This window comes from Sylvia atricapilla, chromosome 4 (genome assembly GCF_009819655.1).
Source record: "Sylvia atricapilla isolate bSylAtr1 chromosome 4, bSylAtr1.pri, whole genome shotgun sequence".
NCBI lineage: Eukaryota > Metazoa > Chordata > Aves > Passeriformes > Sylviidae > Sylvia > Sylvia atricapilla.
Genome location: NC_089143.1, coordinates 18648857 through 18667334, shown reverse-complemented (window position 1 = coordinate 18667334; position 18478 = coordinate 18648857). Strand labels below are relative to the sequence as shown.

The 18478-nt window shown below is 37.2% G+C and overlaps 1 protein-coding gene across 2 annotated transcripts in view; it reads left to right on the top strand.

The window, feature by feature from the left end:
• Window positions 1-284: 284 nt before the first annotated feature.
• Window positions 285-18478, top strand: part of LOC136360175 (SH3 domain and tetratricopeptide repeat-containing protein 1-like) — a 28138-nt gene continuing 9944 nt past the window's right edge. Inside the window, exons 1-10 of one of the 2 annotated variants that reach the window (XM_066317210.1) lie at window positions 285-362; window positions 5542-5793; window positions 8143-8217; window positions 10337-10464; window positions 12938-13043; window positions 13250-13393; window positions 14100-14265; window positions 14579-14652; window positions 15482-15677; window positions 16667-16794. In XM_066317210.1, coding sequence (XP_066173307.1) covers window positions 5586-5793; window positions 8143-8217; window positions 10337-10464; window positions 12938-13043; window positions 13250-13393; window positions 14100-14265; window positions 14579-14652; window positions 15482-15677; window positions 16667-16794 — 1225 coding nt within the window. In that variant the 5' untranslated portion in view covers window positions 285-362; window positions 5542-5585. Of the gene's footprint in view, window positions 363-5481; window positions 5794-8142; window positions 8218-10336; window positions 10465-12937; window positions 13044-13249; window positions 13394-14099; window positions 14266-14578; window positions 14653-15481; window positions 15678-16666; window positions 16795-18478 lie in introns of those variants that run through there. The other variant, XM_066317211.1, reaches the window with a different exon arrangement.

Here is an 18478-nt window from a genome sequence, read left to right as displayed (position 1 = left end):
CAGTGCAAAATGCCACAATGAATTATTACGTCAAAAAGCTGGAGTGTGTGAATGAACCTTCCAGGTACACTTCTGCTTTGCATCATGAACTTTAGTAGCACAACTCCAATCTCAGGAATGTTTCTTTCTTAAAAAAAAAAAAAAAAAAAAAAAAAAAAAAAAAAAAGTTTTGAAATTAACAGTATTGGTTAATAGACAACTTTTTGTACTGGCCACATGCAAGCCAGGCCGTGCAATCAACAGGAAAGATAAGAAGGTCAAACAGGAAGAGCTGTGCTGGAGTCAGTCGTGAGCAGAGCTGAGGAAGGCAGGGATCTGCCTGCTCTTTACCAGCATGTTACAGTGGATCAGACCTGGAAAAGGTAGGAGAAGTCCTGTGTTCCATGTCTACATCTCCTTCTTTTGCTCTCTTTTAGGTCCTTGTGGTCTGGCATTTGACCGTGGGTTTATTGTCAATGTGTTGGAATTGGAGCCAGTTTAAAGGGTTAATTTTCATAGTGTCCTGTTCTTTGGTGTGTCCATGAGGAAATCACTGGAAAATATGTGTAAATGTGATCTGTCACAGTTATGAGGACCTGCTGGGATTTTCTCTGCTGCTCTGTTTCCCTCTTCTAGGTAGTGTGGTGTTAGCTGAGCTGCAACTCAGTAGCAAGAGCTCCTACTTTATTCCTCTGCATTATCTGCCACAGGCCAAATTGTGTCACATCTAGCACTCAGAATGAAATACAGAGATTCACAGATGCCTTTTATAGTTTTTGAACAGTGATCTGATTTTTGTTTTAAAGCATCCCTAGAGTTTATGCTTATTCTTTAGCAGTTATGAGATTGTGGAACTTAGTCTCCAGTTTTCCATATCTAAAGTTGGAAATTTTGGATGTATGGTGCTTTTAGAGCTGTGTTGAGGATGGAAAATATATTTTGGTGGTACTGAGATATAAAGAAAATTAATCATAGAGAGGACAAAAGCTTTTAAAGGCATCTATTGCGTGGCTGAAGCTTGCTAGGGCTTTTTTGTTTGTAGAACAGCTGGGAACAATGATACTGCTTGCAACATTGTTTACTGAGAATTGCTAACTAAAGTTACTTCCGTGATAAAGAGGGTCAATCTTCCATTTTTGGAAAGCACTCACATTCCTCAGTTTGTTTACCTCGAATATAGATTTGCTTACCTTTCAGTGGAATACATAAAAATTGTTGCCTATACATGGCAACCTAATATGGATTTTTTTTTCTTATATTCATGCCTGTGACTGAATTTCATAGAGATCAAGTCTGTGATTTACTCTCTAAAGAAAAAGTTTGTAATGATCTTGACTTTAAGATGTTTGTAGCCTAGTACAGAAAATGTGGAATGTTAATTGAAACTGGAAGGAAGGAATAAATGACTACTCTAGTAGTCAGTTTGGGAAAATGACCTCAATTAATTTAGGGCAGTATAGTTGCAAGACAGGTCTTTAGTAAGTCATTAGTATGTTGTCCTGAGGCTCCTCTAGAGGGAAGATGATAAATGAAAAAAAATTGTATTGCATACAGGTTTTAGGCAACTATTATTGCCATTATAGTATACCAGGTCCTAATCTCAGAAATACACCTTTAGAGGGTGAGAGAGAAACTGGTTCAGTGAATGTTATTGCTGTTCTCCTACAACACCCTTTAAATGGGAATGAAATGGTGTTCCTGTCATCCACAATACCTCTTAAAATAAGAAAAAAAGGCAGGAGAGAAAAACAACCCTCAGCCTACATGGAAAATATCAAACTATATGTTTTCTTTACTGCTTAGCTGGGCTTTGAAAACACTCAGTAAAAAGGAAGCAGCAACATACAGATAAGCACGATAAAGGAATTATTCTATTTAACTTCCAGAAGGAAAAATAGTGTCTCATTTCCACCTGATGTTCAACAGCTGTTGGATACTGTTCTTTCCTGCCTGCTGTGCCCTGAGAAGGGACAGGGAAGGTGGAGTGACCTTCTGAGCCTGGACAGGGGTGTGGGGCAGCACACAGAGCCATTGGACACACTCCCAGTGCCCAGGGAGCACAGGGAGGGAGGACACCAGTGCACCCAGGAGCACTCAAGGTGCTGAGCTGCCCAGCATCTGCCACTCCTCCCTCTGCTGCCTTGGAAACTGGGGGTCCCCTGACCTGTGGGGAGTGCCACATCTTGACTGCATGCCTTTTATTTTGATTAGAGACTGGCTCTGGGTTCAGAAAAACAGGAAGATCATTAAGTTTTATGGCCAACATCCTGCATCAAATAGGAATTTTTTTAGTCAAGCCTCTAAGAGCATGAGAAAAAATAGCTTTATCGTAAATTATAAATAAAATGCCTAGTCAGTACACATAATCTACACATAAGTGTAGATTCTAAGAACTAGTTAGGGATGACAAACTTTATACGGTGAGTGCTAGATCTTTAATCTTGAAGATCTTAGTCTTGTATTTGTTGCCATCAACAAATGGTTAGTTGCTAACTTACCATTATACTTACTAGCATTATGGGTTTATGAAAAAATCTCTAATAATGAAAGTGACTCAAGCAATGCAGTTTAATATTCTCTAAAGCTGCTCTTTATTGGATGAATGTTTTTCTCTGGTTCTGTGCCATTAAATCTGCTTTAATTTGTGGTGGAACAGTTTAATAATTGAAAAAGCATCTGCATAATAAATGGGAAAATTATACTGCAGCTTTGCTTATGTGTCTTGGGGTACTTACATGAGAGTTAAAGGCAAATAAAAATAGTACAGAGATGTAAATCTTTGTCACTTGGGACCAAATTTATGTCAGGATACATTTAGATGCCAGATAGACGTTCAGAAGGGCCTAGGTAAATGAGGGGTCTAGCTACAGGAAAGTTTCTATTTTGTTCTCAGTACTTAGACAAAGCTACATGGGTTGAAATTTGGTGGTTAAGGTAAACAATAAAAATGGGAAATGAATCTGTAGAGGAGAATATAGCTGCTACAATATTCGAGGTTTGAGTTTTTCTTCTGTGCATCTTGGAAGAACCCAGAGAAGACATACAAAAGGAAATACTTGTTTTGTATTTCTTTCACTCATTCTGATTTTTTTTCCCTTGGCTTGGGCTCTATGACTGAAACTTCTTAAAAAGATTATATCCATTCTGATATTTTCAGATGTCCTACTTGCTCTTACAGCACCAAGCTTTCTATGCTCATTCAAGGACCTGCATATATGTTACTCTTACCAACAGAATGGAATGTAGAAGACATAAAAAATTTTACCAGTATCTCTTCTCCAATTCAACTGAATTCTAATAATTCCAGTCAGAGTATGTTTGTTTTCCTAAATTTTGTGAAGGATGATATTTTTGCTTGTCGATAGGAGCTTATGGAAAAAAAATGAATAATCTGAACACTGAATTTCATTTCTGGGATTAAGGGTAATCCTGATCTAAAAATAACAACTGGCTTTGGATTCGTGGATCAATGTAATTTAAACAACATCCTTTGGAACTAAATTGTCATTAATACCAAAATATTTACATCTTCATCAACAGGAGATACTATTATTTACAAAATATATGCAGAAAAGTATTTTATTTCTGAGTGTGAAAATTGGAATGCATTACATATAATCCTGGCACAGTAATGAAAAGAATGGTGTTAGCTACTGTCATTACTTCAAGGAAAAGATCAGGTATATAAATGGAAAAACATCACTGGCAAAGTGAGTTTGGCCTTTGGCAGGCCTGTGTTCTTAATCATTTATAACTAGGTCATCAAGTCTGATAGGCAGTTTTCCAGTGCCAACCAAGTATGTTAATGAAAATTTTCTTTTGTGAGAGAAGGGATAAAAAATGCTTGTGTTTGAGTTACCACCTGTGTTTCATAGGTGTATATATATGGATTTTTACACATAGCTTTAGATAGACAACTGTGATGCAGCACAAAAAGCATCTTTTTTTTTTTTTTTTTGAAAGTCAGCCTCAGCCCTCTGATGGGCATCTTTGAATAAACGGCAAAATGGGACAATGAAAACATTAAAGCAAAATCCAGCCTAGATTTCTTCATACTTCATTAACTTGTGGTAGATATGGTTATGATTTAATTCTCTGAGCTGGTCATACAACCTGTAACTATACCTCATTAATTCTCTATAATTGCATAACTTGCCTCGGTCTATATATAGTTCACTGTTTTTTCAAGAAGTGCTCATTTGGGGTAAAAGTTTCAATGACTGTACAAGAGCAGGGAAGTTGTGCAGACAGATCCTGCCTTGTCCCGTGTACCTGCCTACCATGGCAGGCTGCTGGCAGCTGTTGTGCTGTGCGTGTTGGTACTTGGTTTGCTCAGGTTTAGGGATCTGTGATGTGAAGCTTGGAGGGCAAGAACTGCAGGAAGGCAGGGTTGTGAAGAAAAAAGCCAGAACCATGTGATTTGGGACACCCCATTGCATGGTAAATGGAGAAGTGAGACATTTCTTGACCAGACTGAAGGCTGATCATAAGTAGATACTAGGTGAACAGGCACTCATCTGAGCCTTTAGGAGAGCAGAAGTGCATCTTTCATCTACAGCTTTAGATTTAACCAATTTCTGCTGGAAAGCAAATGAGATGAAATTTCTGGGAGGCCGTAACCTTGGACACTCATCATGACTGTAGCTCATTAAAGAGTATGGCTGGAGTAAACACAGAGGAATTCAGAATAAATCCAAATGACAGGACTAAAGTAAAATCTCTCCTGTGGCTTTATGAAATCGTTCAGAGACATGTGCAAGCCCACTGAGGAAAAGGGTGTAAATATCACTGGGCATGTTCTGGCTACGTGAGTCGCATCTTTTGTGGATGCTTTGGCTGGTGGCCTGGCTGCACCTTCCTGACCCTGAAGTAGCTTGTGCCCAAGAAATGGGATTGCAGGATGCCTCACCTCAGTGACTGGAGGGAGCAGTGAAGCTTGCAGCTGCCTGTGCTCTACTTCCATTTCTATTCCTTCTTCCTGATGGTGCCAAATGGAGGGTTGCTGCCAGACTCAGCCTCTAGCTTCAGTAGGGCTTCATTTCTCTGCTTTGCTGCAAGGTAATACTTGGCTCCTTGGATGCCCGTCTTCCTGCACAGTGGGTTCCTGTGGAGGATTCATTCTTTAGCTGAATTTATATAAACCTTCTTTGTTTCAATTCAGCATGCAGTACTTGTTCCATTCTTGTCACCTTTAGAAAATGATGTTTTTCCCCTCCAATTCCTCTGTTAATGTGAACGATGTTATCCCTGGGAGGCTCTGCTTTATAGCTGGCCAAGAATGAATAATTAGCAGTGGGCACAAGTACATTTCACTTCAGGCCTTGGATTGTTGCTGTTAGCCAAGCCTATTTCTTTGTTCCTAAAGTAGTGATGCCACCTCATTGCAGGAGCTTTTTCTGGGATAAATTTGGGTATTACACAAGAGTTCCTCTGAAAGAAGCCTATAGGAAATGCTTTAATCTGCATTACAATTAAAAATAACTCCTGCAGGAGAGAGACAGCTTTTGAATATGCTAATCTTTTCTGACTCTTTTTTTTTTTTAATTTTTCTTTCCTTTGCAGGTTGTTGATAATGTTAATTGTGTCACTGTGAAGAACTTCAAATTATGGAGAGTTTGGCAGTGGCAGGTGGCTCATCTGTGCTCAACACTAACACCACTGTCCCTGCTCTGGAGGGAGAGCAAGACAGGAACTTGGAGAGGGAAGAAACAGAGGAGGGAATGTGTGGGTGTGACTGCAAACAAGCAGGGAGCAATGCTGCCATCAGCACTCTCAGGGATGGAGTTGGAATGGACACGTTGCAAGAACAAGTGGGTAAGACCTCAAACAATATATCCTGGTGCCTCTGCTCCCACCTTCTCCTTGTGCTTGAATTACTGTGTTTTTTAAATGGTGCACAAGCTGAGAAACTGTCATGTATTTTTCACAGAATCACAGAACCCAGATGGGCTTTTTCTAAAATACAACAAGCAGCTATGTTTCCTCCATAGAAACGCTGCATAGATTGGACTACTGAACAATCTACACTGAAATTCACTTCAGGCAGGCAAATGGATTATCTTTTAGTAAGATGAGATCAAAATTATCTCACCAAAGAGCCAGAGTACTGAAATATAAGTTCTTTTTCTAGCACTTTTTGCTATATCTATCAGATTCAAAAGCCAGATTTCTATTTTAATTATTTTTTAAGTTGCTTTTTCATCAGAGGTGTAGAACTGCTTTGTGCAAAACAAAACCTATCTTGTGGGGTAAAATCATGCAAGTCAGAAGGACCCTTTGGGTAGAGGAGTGGAGTGACACAGGTAGGCGGCAATGGCCAGGCTCTTAGTTTACAGTAGGCTCAAGTGCTTTCTTAATGTGAAAATACTTCAAACAATCACGGAAAAAACTATTTCATTTTGAAGTATATGTCCTGTGACTTGCCCCATGTGTTTCTGTTCGCAACAGCAATGCTTCTGACATCAAAGACCAGGTACAAGCATCCCAGGGCAGTATAAAGTTGCTCTTTAGCTTTCCAGGGAGTATGCAAGACAATCCACCAAGTAGGAGTTCATATTAAGTTTTTGAACCTAATTATATATAGTACTTTAAACTGTTTAAACATATTCAAACTGTATTTATAGTAACTCTAACTTTTTACTCAAATTTAACAGCATATTATTATTTTAAATTAAACTGATGAGTAACAAAAAAATTGCTTTCTGATAGCCTTTGCCTTTTCCTAAAAGTCACAGAAATGGATGTTAATGTCTTGATAACTACCTTTCAAGGAAAGTTCTAGTGTTTAATTTCAAAATAATGGTGAGAATAGTTCACATTTCAAAAACATATGCTAATTTATTGTCCTTGTCAACTATTACATGATTATCAAAATGAAAAAAATTGTCAAAGTTTTGACAAGTTCTGTGTTTGTAATTGTGACTAAAACCAGAAAAGGTAGAACTACAGGTAGGTCTGGTCCCAGAAGCTCTGGGGGACTTAAATTTAGAAAGTTTCCTAAACACAGTCAGCCTGCACTGCGGTGAGCCTACTATCAAATTTCTATTTAATAACAAGCATCACATTAAGAAATATATTAAGTCCATATTAAGAAAATAAATAAAACCCCAACCCAATGCTTCTGTCAAACACCCAACCAAAACCCTACAAAACAAAGTATTTGGGGATTTCAATTTCTAATTTGAGTGTGTGCTAGTAATAGGACTTAAAGATAATGTTTTTAGTGCCTACTTTTTTTTCTTTGGGAGGTGGGAAAACTCTCTTTTATGTATACTTATTTATTTGCATGACTTTTTTCATGTAGCATTCATAGATGCACTTGAGGGAAGATGCAAAAGACTTGGAAATTACCATGCCCTGCTATGTTACAGAGTTGTTTTTAAAAGCAGAGTTTCATCGGATAATGTCTTGGGATACATAAGAATTACCTCAGAAATTTCCTACTAAAAATGAAAGATCTATTTCTTTTACTTTTATTCTTGGAAATATGAAGCTTTGTCTTCACTGATATTTGCCCAGGGAGCATTGAGAAAATGGAAGTGGTTGCAGTGTTTTATCAGCATGAAAATATATCATTCCCTGAAGGACAGGAAGAAATATGGGCTAAAGGAAAAAAGCAGATTGCTATTAATACAAAACATACCTTTTTTGTGCTATTTCTCTGAAACTTCAAATCCCTTGTTTTATAGCACCCCCTCACATGTCTGTAATACACATGTAAGAGATAAAGAAAAGAGTTCTTTTTCTCTGTATTAACTGGTACAAGGCACAGCAATTTACACCACTGAAGCATCAGTGCCATTTTTAGTGTAGGTGAAAGGGAAGAGAAAATTAAGTCTGACCCTTGCTCCTTCCCAAATGAAAATTCTGTTTCCTGAGGACCTGTCTTTCCACCAATTCTCCATCTTGAAATTTCATATCAAAATGATGCAATAAAGATTTAACTTCCCCTCCAGCTCAGGAGGAAAGAAATATTCTGCAGATACTTTTTGTCAGGTTTGGGAATTACATGTCAGGAAGGGGAGAAAACAGTTATTCTCTCTCAGAAATTATCTGATGCATCAAATGCATTGACAGCATGTGGTATTTTGTTGGGTTTTTTTAAAGTGTGATTAATATGACTTAGAAAAGGCACATAACCATTTCTTTCATTTATCATAATAGAGTGTTCTCCAAGTGAAAAAGGCATGAATGTCAGTTCAAGGACCCTTCCCAGTCAGGCAGAGAATTTTCCAACTGGTAAGGCATTTTCCCCCCAATCCTATCTTTATATTATAATGCTTTTCTCATTGCTTACTTTTTATTTTTGAGACAACTCAACTATGTCAACATTTGCAATCATCACTGCTGTAAGGTTTATAATGTATTTCATGGCACCTGTGAAGTGAGCAACTTGTACATAAGATTTGTTGAGAATTTCTCACAAAAAGAGGGAGCAACTGCTATAAAACCCAGAAATAATTTATGTACTATATTGTACTGGTTACAAAAAAGAAAAACAAGAGAAGCAAATAAAAAGTTCATCACTTATTTTACATATGCCTTTCAATCCTTCAAATGTCTTATCTTTTAAAGCTTGTGGCCTTTCCGGGTATCTATTTTTATTGTTCTTAAAGCTGTATTTTCAGTGAAGTGTCAATTGAGTGCAGTTCTTCAGTAAGTGGGTTCAGTAGGCTTCACCTCTGGAGGGCTCATGGCAGGCACAGTGAACTGAGGGTCTTGGCACATTTCCCTTTTTGTGCCACCAAAACCAGCACTGAGCTGTTCCCTGCTCTCTGGCTTGACCTGACAAATCACATCAGTGGCAGAGTCTTCCCCAGGCATATGGTTATTTCAAATAGTCAAATCATTTGTGCTTTATGTACCTGCTTGTCTTGCTGTATACAGAATTTGGGCTCTTTGTAACTGGAGGTATGGGTCAGGGCTCACAGAAGCAGACAGCAGATTATAATGGGGGTTTAAACCATGTTTAATCTCTATAAGGCATTATTATAGGGATTTTTTTTAAAGAAATAGCTGTATTTCTGTTGTTTCAATTCATTATACCAATTATTTCATTAACATTAACTTTCTATAAAAGATTGTGTCTACCATTACATATTTACCTCGGAACCAATTTGATTATGAAAAATGAACATATACATTTTTAAGTCAGTCCTCTCTTGTGCAAGTATGTTTTATGTTTTCAGGTAAAATGAAAAGGCCAATAGTTCTGATAGTTCTGCTCTAGCAGTGATCTGAACAACATTCAGAGACTCTTGTTTGTGTTCTTCCTACTAACAGTTGACTATATGACCACAGCTTAAAGGGTGAGGCCTTGTAATTGAGTAACACAGGTTTATATTTCTGAGCCACCCTTCTTGACCTTAAAGTAATGAGTAATTTAGGTGCAAGTCATGGTAAAACTCCTGGAGGCATGCATAGGGAGTCCTCTAAAAACAGATCAAGATACAGCATATTAGACTAGAATGTGAAAAGCATCTATTTTACCAGATCAAAATGTGAAGCTCAAAGGAGGTGGAATATTTTAGTATGCACAACAGTCCGCTATTGCTGGAAGTGTGACCTATTTACATACTTTGGAATTGGAATTCTTCCTGACTGGGTATTATTGGCTTATATGTGCCCATCTGGGTGTCTGAAAACTTATGATTCACTGTTATTGGGCTAAATTAACGAATTAATGCGGAACGAAAGCAGCTTTATCAAAGATCCTCTTTATGTGAGAGAAGCTGGCTGGAGCTGTACCCTTAGCTGTAGTAAAAGCTGCTCATAAACAGATGCCAAGAGCTTGGAAGTAGGTATCTAGCTGCCTTCAGACATGCTCAGAAAATCATCTAAGTGAGCTTTTAGTTGGACCATTTAACTTAGTTGGTGCTGTTCAACCAGCTTAGTTGAGAAAGATAGTTGTGAGTTTAAGATTACTGTAAAGGGTTGTTACATGCTGAACTATCTCTTGTTGTTCAGGTTTTGTTTTTTGGTTTTTTTTTTGGTGATGCCAGTATCTGTTTGCTTTGATTTTTGATGTGTGTGGAATATTTGGAAATCTGGGCATGTTTGCAATGCCCAGAGCTGTCTAAATTGGCAAATGACCAATCTACTTGCTTTTTTCTGCCTTTTTTTCCCTTCTCCATCCATAAATATCAGTTGTCTCTCAAAATTGCTTCATGCTAGGCCTCTATGTCTACAGGATAATAAAAATGTAAAATAAATGTGCAATAGATCACTGTTCTGTATGCCTGTCTCTGAAGCTGAAAAAATATATCTTTATGTGTATTCTATAATTTTGAGGCATTTTCTGTTTCTGCAAAGCTGATTCACAAAGCTTGTAGCACTGAAAATGAGTGTTCTCCTCCAGATATCTCCTTGAAGTTAACAATGGTAAAGAGAAAGAGTGGAAGTCCTGATTCCAGGCTCCAACGACAGCTCAGAGGACAGCTCCGTCTTCTGGAAAATGACAGCAAGGAGGTGATGACTGTCTTCAGTGTAAGTCAATTGCTTGGAAATTGTTTTAGTTATTCAGATAATACCCCCTGTGCTACTGAAACAGTCTGCAAGATATTTGAGTCCTATTTCCATCTACATGCTGGGTGCTTGAATTTGAGTGACCAGTTTCCTGTGGCCTGAAAACTTTTAGGGGCTTTACAAATATTGAATTATTGAAAAAGACCGGAATGTCAAATTGATGTAAAATAAATAAACTCACCCTAATAAGTAATTGAATGAGTTTATTTTAAAAATTTTCTGCATTCATTTATATCAAGGGAAATAATGGGGCTTTGATTTATTTTAATTTGCCCTTGTATTGACCCATCACTTCAGTTTCTAGACACTGGGAGTTATTTGGAAAGCTAATTTCCTGGGAAGCTCACTGCTAGGCCAGCGAGGAAGTCTGAAGGAGAATAGCCCAAGCATTGGACTTCCTAGGGCTCAATGGCCATAACTATAAATAGCATACGATTGTTGGCCAAATTTTATTACTGTCTTTAATTTTTTTGTACATGGGAAGCCTGTCCTCTACAACCAACTAGGTTTACTTTGAATATAGGTTAGTCTCCTTCTCCTCCTTGAAAAAATAATCAGAGTGATACCACTTAACCTCTGGTGTGTATTTTTTTTGTGTGCCTCGGGTTCCAGCCTCCTTCACTAGCAGACCAAACTGCTGAAAACTTAGTTACGGTTTTGACTTATACAGACACATGTTTCCACACCATTTTCCTTTCATGTGCTGTGACCACCCCACCATCAGGCTGCTGACTTTGTGGCTGTGCAAACAGTCTATACTTCTGCTTCTCTGCTCTGGATTGTGTTTAGAGGGAGATGGAGGAAGGAAAATGGGATTGGGAGGCAAAGGAAAAGAGTAAACAAATGGACTAGATTTGTGGCTTTATTAGAAACAGATTGGAAAAGGCTTTGAAGGAAACAAGATTGATAATGTTAAGCTTCATTAGAATGTTATTTTGATATTCAGCAGTGCATGAAGCCCCTGAGGCTGACATAATTTAGCATGTGTTGGCAATTTATTAATAGATTTCAGGCTCTCATTAATATGTAATCTAGTGTAGAAAGGTGCATGCAGAAAATCAAAGCAGCAATGAGATATGCCTGCTGAAGAAGCCTAGGTTGGACTTTTATCTTTTAATGTGTTAAGATTGCATGAATTGAAAATATGGTTGTTAAACAAAATTAATTCAGAGAAATTTAAAAATTGTGCTGTAGAGGTCATAAAATCAGTGGATCAGCTCCATCTTACTCAAATTATAGAAAAAGTTTGAGGGACAATTTCCTCCCTGATGCCTTGAGTTAGAATCAATTTCTTGATCAGTCCTTCAATTGTTTCAAGCTGCATTTCAGTTTTAATGTGACAGGAGCAAGAGTACAGTAGCATCATACCTGTTAGCTTTACGTTTGATTTATTCTCTGAGATAGTGATTCAGATACTTGTTCTCATAAATTACACAGTTCTTTGTATTTCCCTGAAAGGCAATAGCCAGCATCACTGGGGAGCCCTGTTTTTAAGCTACAACCTGGAGTGCAGCCAGACTCTATATTACACCTCTCTGCCTAGAATCCATCAAAATGTGTTTTTCTTTCACTTATTTGAAGGATTATGTATATGTTCCTTTTAGCATTTCTGGAATAACTTAATATCCATCATCATCACTTACAATGATTATTGCTTATCTTTGTTAGAAGTGTAATTTAATGCTATTCTAGCAATGTAAACTAGTACAGATGAGAATAAAAAGATTTTAGTGCATTTTTAAAAAAAGAAAAATAATAGCTCAGTGTATTTGTTTTAATCTAAAAAGAGTGAACTTGGAAATAATTATTCAGTATCTCTTCTGGATAAAGACTGATAATACCTAGGTAGCAGGTTCAAAGTTGCATCAAAAGAGCTGCATTTTTGTGTGTACAGAGCTCTGAGGGTAATCTACATCAGGAGGTTGTAGAACCTAGAAATTTTCAGTGATAGAGTGAGAAATTTCAAGTTAAAAAAAACCCCTAAACTAGCTCCTTTCCACTGTTTAATATTAATGCCCACACACCTGGCAAAGGCATTTCCCAAGCTGTAAACCACTTTGTGCAGAAGATATTCTTGGAAGGAATTACTACGTGCTTGCCTGTGTATATGCATTTGACTATATGGTTATACATATGACTGTAGATAGACATTTCTGAACTAGACAAACCTTCAGTCTCACTCAGTGTGGTCTTTATTTCCTCTGTAAATTTTAGCCTCACTGAAACTGTCAGTACAATTGCTAGTCAAGAGTCATTAAAATTTGGCTCCCTGTATGTTGTAGGTGTATGTTAAAGAACAGGTATCTCATACAGATTAAATCCTGGATTATTTTTTAATCCTTGATGCATAGTATTTTAGCCTAAGTGTTACCTAGTGAGAAATTGTGCTTAAAGCTGGTGTAATTGTAATTGAAGCATTGTTTTTGATTTTTAGGAGCTTTCTGCCCGACTCCTGTCAATTCACAGTGATCAAGATTTAATAGTGGTGACATTTAAAACTTTTGAAGAAATATGGAAGTTTCTAACCTACCACTCACTGGGTAAAGTTGTTTCACTAGACAATAGCTCAGGATGTTAATTTGTATTCAATTGCACACAATTTCTGGGAACATGTTGACCACAATTTTGTGATTTATACACTGTGCATTAAATAATAACAGAGTTGTCTCCAACTCCCTGAAAGTTTGTATTTCTGTGTAATACTGTAAAAAGGCAAAGAAAAAAAATTGGATTTTCTTTTTCCTAGGTTTTATAAATCATTGCATGGAGAATTTATTCTTAGACCAGTCTTTCTGGCTATATTCCCAGGAGGAGGAAGATACAGGCATTGAAGTCTGTATAAATGAAAAATCATTAAATTTGATGTACAGAAGCCTGCTAGTGCAGGAAGGTAAGTAAGACTGTACATGCTAAGGCTAGGTTCAGGGAAGAATCTTTATTTAAAACCCCCAAATCAGACATTAAGACCTATTCAAATACTTAATGAAGTTGAAGCTTAAATTTACGCACTCCAAACACACATTGTAAAGAGAAAAGAAAGGAGCAAACACGGATTAGGTTCAGTAAGATCATGAAGGGATTGAGAAAATTCATGTGCAGCTGGTGCATAAATGGATACCAAAAGGATTAGGGAGTGATGTACATACCAACTTGCTTAATATTATTGCAAGTTCTGGAGATGTGCAGGAGAAGGATTATAAACAGCTTCCAGGCTCATGTGCTTCTCCTAAACAGCATCATCACCTGCTGGTACTGCCAGAGACAGGATGACAGGATAGGTGGATGATTTGTTTCTGCAATAGGAATATGCAGAATTGCAGCAGAGGGCTCTGTGCTTCATTAAGACATCATCTCTGCTTGCTTTGTTTTGTTGGTTTTTTGTGAGTTTGGGGGGGGTTTTTTGGGTGGGGGTTCTTGCTGTTGTTGTTTTGACTGAAAAACACACTAGATGGAAATGTATGAATATTTGACAATCAGCAAGTTCAGAATTTCAATTTCCAAATGAATATTACTGATGCTTCTGAAGACAGTTTTAGGGCTTATATGACACAAAAAAATTACATAAAATGACATCTGCTCAACTGCTTTTGTTTTAGGATCTTTTTTTGTTTTATATCCTGATAATACAATACAAAAGATGATGGTTACTGACAATGAAACAACTTATTTTGAGACTGGGGCTTTTACTGAAGGTGGATCTTTGGATAGTGACATGCCTATGTGGTCTAATGCTTCTCTGGAGCCATTGGAGCCTTTCCATCAGTAGGTACCTGACACTATCTACCTATTTCATATACATCCAATTCATATATGCATACCTGCTTAGAGATCTCTCTACATGGGGCAGGGAAAAATAGCATGACTTTCTCAGTTTGGTTGGTTTTCCTGAAGTAGCAGTACTTTTACTACTAATATTAATCAAAATGTGTGTCTGAAGTGTATGGGCAGTGCTAGAATTGGAAGGTAATTGTGGGAGGGATGCATCAGTTTTCATATGTATTTTAAAGATGACTGTTGTCACAACACTTAGTGAAGTGTTCTATAAACTAACTTCACTTTCTTTTTTTGCTTTCAGATGGTTTCTTAAAGGGTATTCTAATCCTGTCGATTTTTCATGTAAAAATGAATCTAAATCCATCAGAGAAGTTGGTAAGAAATTTCAATCAAACATCAGTGTTAGAATAACCCCAAATTTACTCTATGCTTTTGCTAGAACAGTCTCTAAAAAGTCCATTTTTTAGACTTTCTGTCCATTGTATTAGAGTGGGGAAACAGCTTTCAAAGTTAGTTTACACTAAAATTAGTGAGAGTGTAAATTTCTCTAAGATTAAACTCTAAAGAGTCAAACTCTAAAGTCTTTCCCCTTTTTGCCCCTAAATAGAACACAAGGTAGTACAGAGTAATTGAGTTGAGGATGCCTCAGAAAATGCACCAATGCAATTGTGGATCTTTCACATGTATGCTGCTTTATCTCATACTGCCAGAGAAATAAAACTTAACCAGATGGTTTGAGGTTAGAGAGCAAATATGGTATATTTGCTTCCATGATGTCAGTTTTAATACTGTACTGACTAGTATATACCCATATTTATCCCATAGGGATTGTTTTAATTGTTTCAAAATTGGTTCAAGTTCTTTATGCTGGCCCAAATTCAGAGCCCTTTGTAAAAGGGAAAGTAAGGACTTAAAACATTTCTTTTTGCTGCTCTATGATGAAATCTGATAGAACTGTGAGAACATTTTAAGCTGTGCTCTCCAACAGCTGGGAAAATGAGGATTTTATGCTATTTACAGATCTAATCATCAAACTAAACCAATGAAGTTTTGATAATTTAAATCTTGTCACAGCAGATCTTCAACTCACAGGTTCCAGAATGTCTCTTGCTAAATACATTCTTCTGAGTTGCCATTCTATTAAGTGTAATTCTATTGTTAAATGGCTTAATCTGCAAATATTATTTATCTCCTTGTTACACAGCAATGGGATCCTGTCTAGCTGTGATCAATTACGAAAGCATTGTGTCAGAAGAGCTGAGTTTCCAGGAAGGGGACCAAATTGAGATCCTTGGCTACTTCGTTGCATGCATGGAATGGTTTCTTGGAAGGCATGTGTGTACAGGCCAAATAGGTTTTGTAAAGACAGGTCATGTTAAACTGGATTTATCTAGAAATAAGTGAGTGATACATATTTGCATTTCATAAACAAAAAGGACCTAGTCTCCTAGTCTCAGCTTTAAAATGCTGAACATTATATTCAGAGTGGAGGGGACGGTTGGTTGAGGGTTTTTTTTGGGAGGGGATGGTTTTTCTCATGTTTTGGCTTTTTTGTGTTTTGGGGGTTGGTTGGTTTGGTTTCGGTGTTTTGTGGTTTTTTTTTTTTTTTTTATGTTTTAATTTTCATAGCATGTATCAGTCAAAACTGCAAAGGAATTGGAGTATGAACTCTGCTTAAACGTTGAAAAATATTAGTCTGTAGCTGAGCTTCTTCCTGGGAAAAGAAAGTTGCTGGACTTACTATATTGGTTCAGTTTCTATTCCTTGGGTCACAAGATGCAAGCAGCTTTGCCCTTGCAGAAGGGTCTCTTGCTGGTCTCTCAAGATCTGTGTTAAAGCATTCAAGTTCTGGGGGTTTTTTCTAGTACCCTCAGTTATATGCCTTAACTTGCTTTTAATGGGACCTTTGCAAATAGTTGCTAATAATGCAGACTGAAACCTCTAACAAGGGTGTATTTCATCATGCATTGGCACCACGTAAATGGGCTGCTCTTTTTAATATGCCTGAACTGTTTGCATGCTGAAACAAGGAGTTCTTAAATGCTGCTTGCAGGTCCATTTCATATGTAACTTAAAGCTTATATTAGAAAATCAATACCATAAAGTCCTTCAAGACTCATGCTTCTAATAAATACTCTCTTAACATGCTACAATGAGACTGACATAAAGCTTATTCTGATATGGCAGAAACTGTTTGCTGTAAGCATAGTTACTATCAATTTATATGCATATTTTTTAAATTGACTCAAACTAATTTTGAACACAGCACAACCTATAATGTAAAGATTGCATTTGTTTCTCTAACAAGTTCATGTTTAACTGATGTAGTTGAGATCCTTAAGCCAAATCTGCTTTCAGGTCCCTTTAAATGTACTCCTTTCCTTGCTAGAGCACAAGATCTGGATTTTCTTGAAGCAGAAGAGCTATCTTTTTTTTCAAAAGAAAAAAATCTGGAGGAAGTAGTACATTTGTTGAAACAAACCTCCATCACAGATGTTTGCTCTTTGTACAGAATAGGTAAGTATGAGTTTTACTCCTTCATACTGCACAAGATACGTGTGTAGTTCATATAGTCCTGTGATAAAATTATTCTTTCAATATCCCAGCATTTACACATTTTTTGAAATATCTTGGCATTCAATTGGATCTTTGATATGGCATGTAAAAATCCTTTATATTATCTTTTTTTATTTTTTTCTTTACTGTCAAGACTTTTCCCAGCAGAGGGTTTGTAAGTCTTTTGTATTTTTTTCTTTTTCCTGAGTGGATTTAAACAGCAGGCTTTTAAACACTCTTGTATTGAGCTGCACAGATCTCCAAGCTTTTACATGACTGAATTATAAATTATAATTCATATGGCTGCATTATAAAAAGCACTATGCTTACCCAAACACTGCTGACTTTTTGTCTCGGGAAAGGTAGCACAGCATAATAATTATTGACAGCTAATGCAAACACACACCTCTTCATGCTTGATTTAATTTTCAAAGGTATAGAAAAGTAGCAAAATCTAGTCATAGAAACATAATCTCTGCTACAGCTGTTATTTCTCTGTGCTGTGCATAAGCAGTTGGGGTAACTGGGGTTTCACCTTTATAGGCTTACTGGAAGGCAGGGTGATGCAATAGTCCTGCTGAACTGAAGAGAGGCAGTGATTTCTAATTCACCACAGGCTGTTGGTGATGCATATGCTTGTCCAATATCTAAGGAAGTTTTAGCTCCATTACTGGCACCCTGAGAGACAGGCCTGTAGGCTCCAGGTTGAAAGGAGCCACTGTATAGGTTGGAGTCAGGCAGGTTGGTTTAATTCTGCAAATCAGAGAGTGTGTGTGAACAATAACTAGGACATGTCACACCTGCTGTGGCAAAATGTGCAAAATGCCTTCACATCTCACCTCCTGTGCTCTGATGAGAAGCCTGGGAACAAAACCTCAAACCACTAAGGTACTAAAGCATGTAATGGGTTTAATGGACCTATTACTACTTTTGCTGCTGTGCATTTTTCACTGCATCTCCTACCTAATCTAACTATCACCTTCTTTTGCATCTTCCCCAGCTCATAGTACCATCTTTACCACTCTTCTCTTAAACAGCTCAATTGATTCTCAGAACTCAATTTATCCACAGCAGGCATTTTCAATATTCACTTGATACTTTGTTGTGTGATCTGACTAAATGGATTTTCAATTCCTCCATCTACATCAATCTACTGAGAAGTATTTACTTATGAGCACTTCCCCGATTAGATATTTAGAGCATTAAGTTACAGCTGCTGTAAACATCTGTGGCTTTCATCCACGAATGTCAGGAAAGCATTTATAAAAAGGAGATCCAGAAGTAAACAGTCAGTGAGAGGTCATTCTCAAAGGCTAGTAAAGTTTTTCCACCAGCTTAAATAGAGCTTAAATAGGTCTGTGAGCCTCTGTGTATTTTGTATATATCCTTCATACCCTCAGAACCACTTCTATTGCATCAAATGTATGAAAGACAGTGAAAATATTAATGAAATACAGGATGACAACTGAAATGCCTTGAGAAATATCTGCTATACAAAACAGTAATTCTTAAAATGGTCTAGATGTAAAGCTAGATCTATAGTTATAATATCTACAGAATTAAAATAAATCTTTTAAAATAAGAGAGATTGTCTTCACCCACCTGCTATTGGAATGGCTACAAAAGCCTGACACTTATGTACACA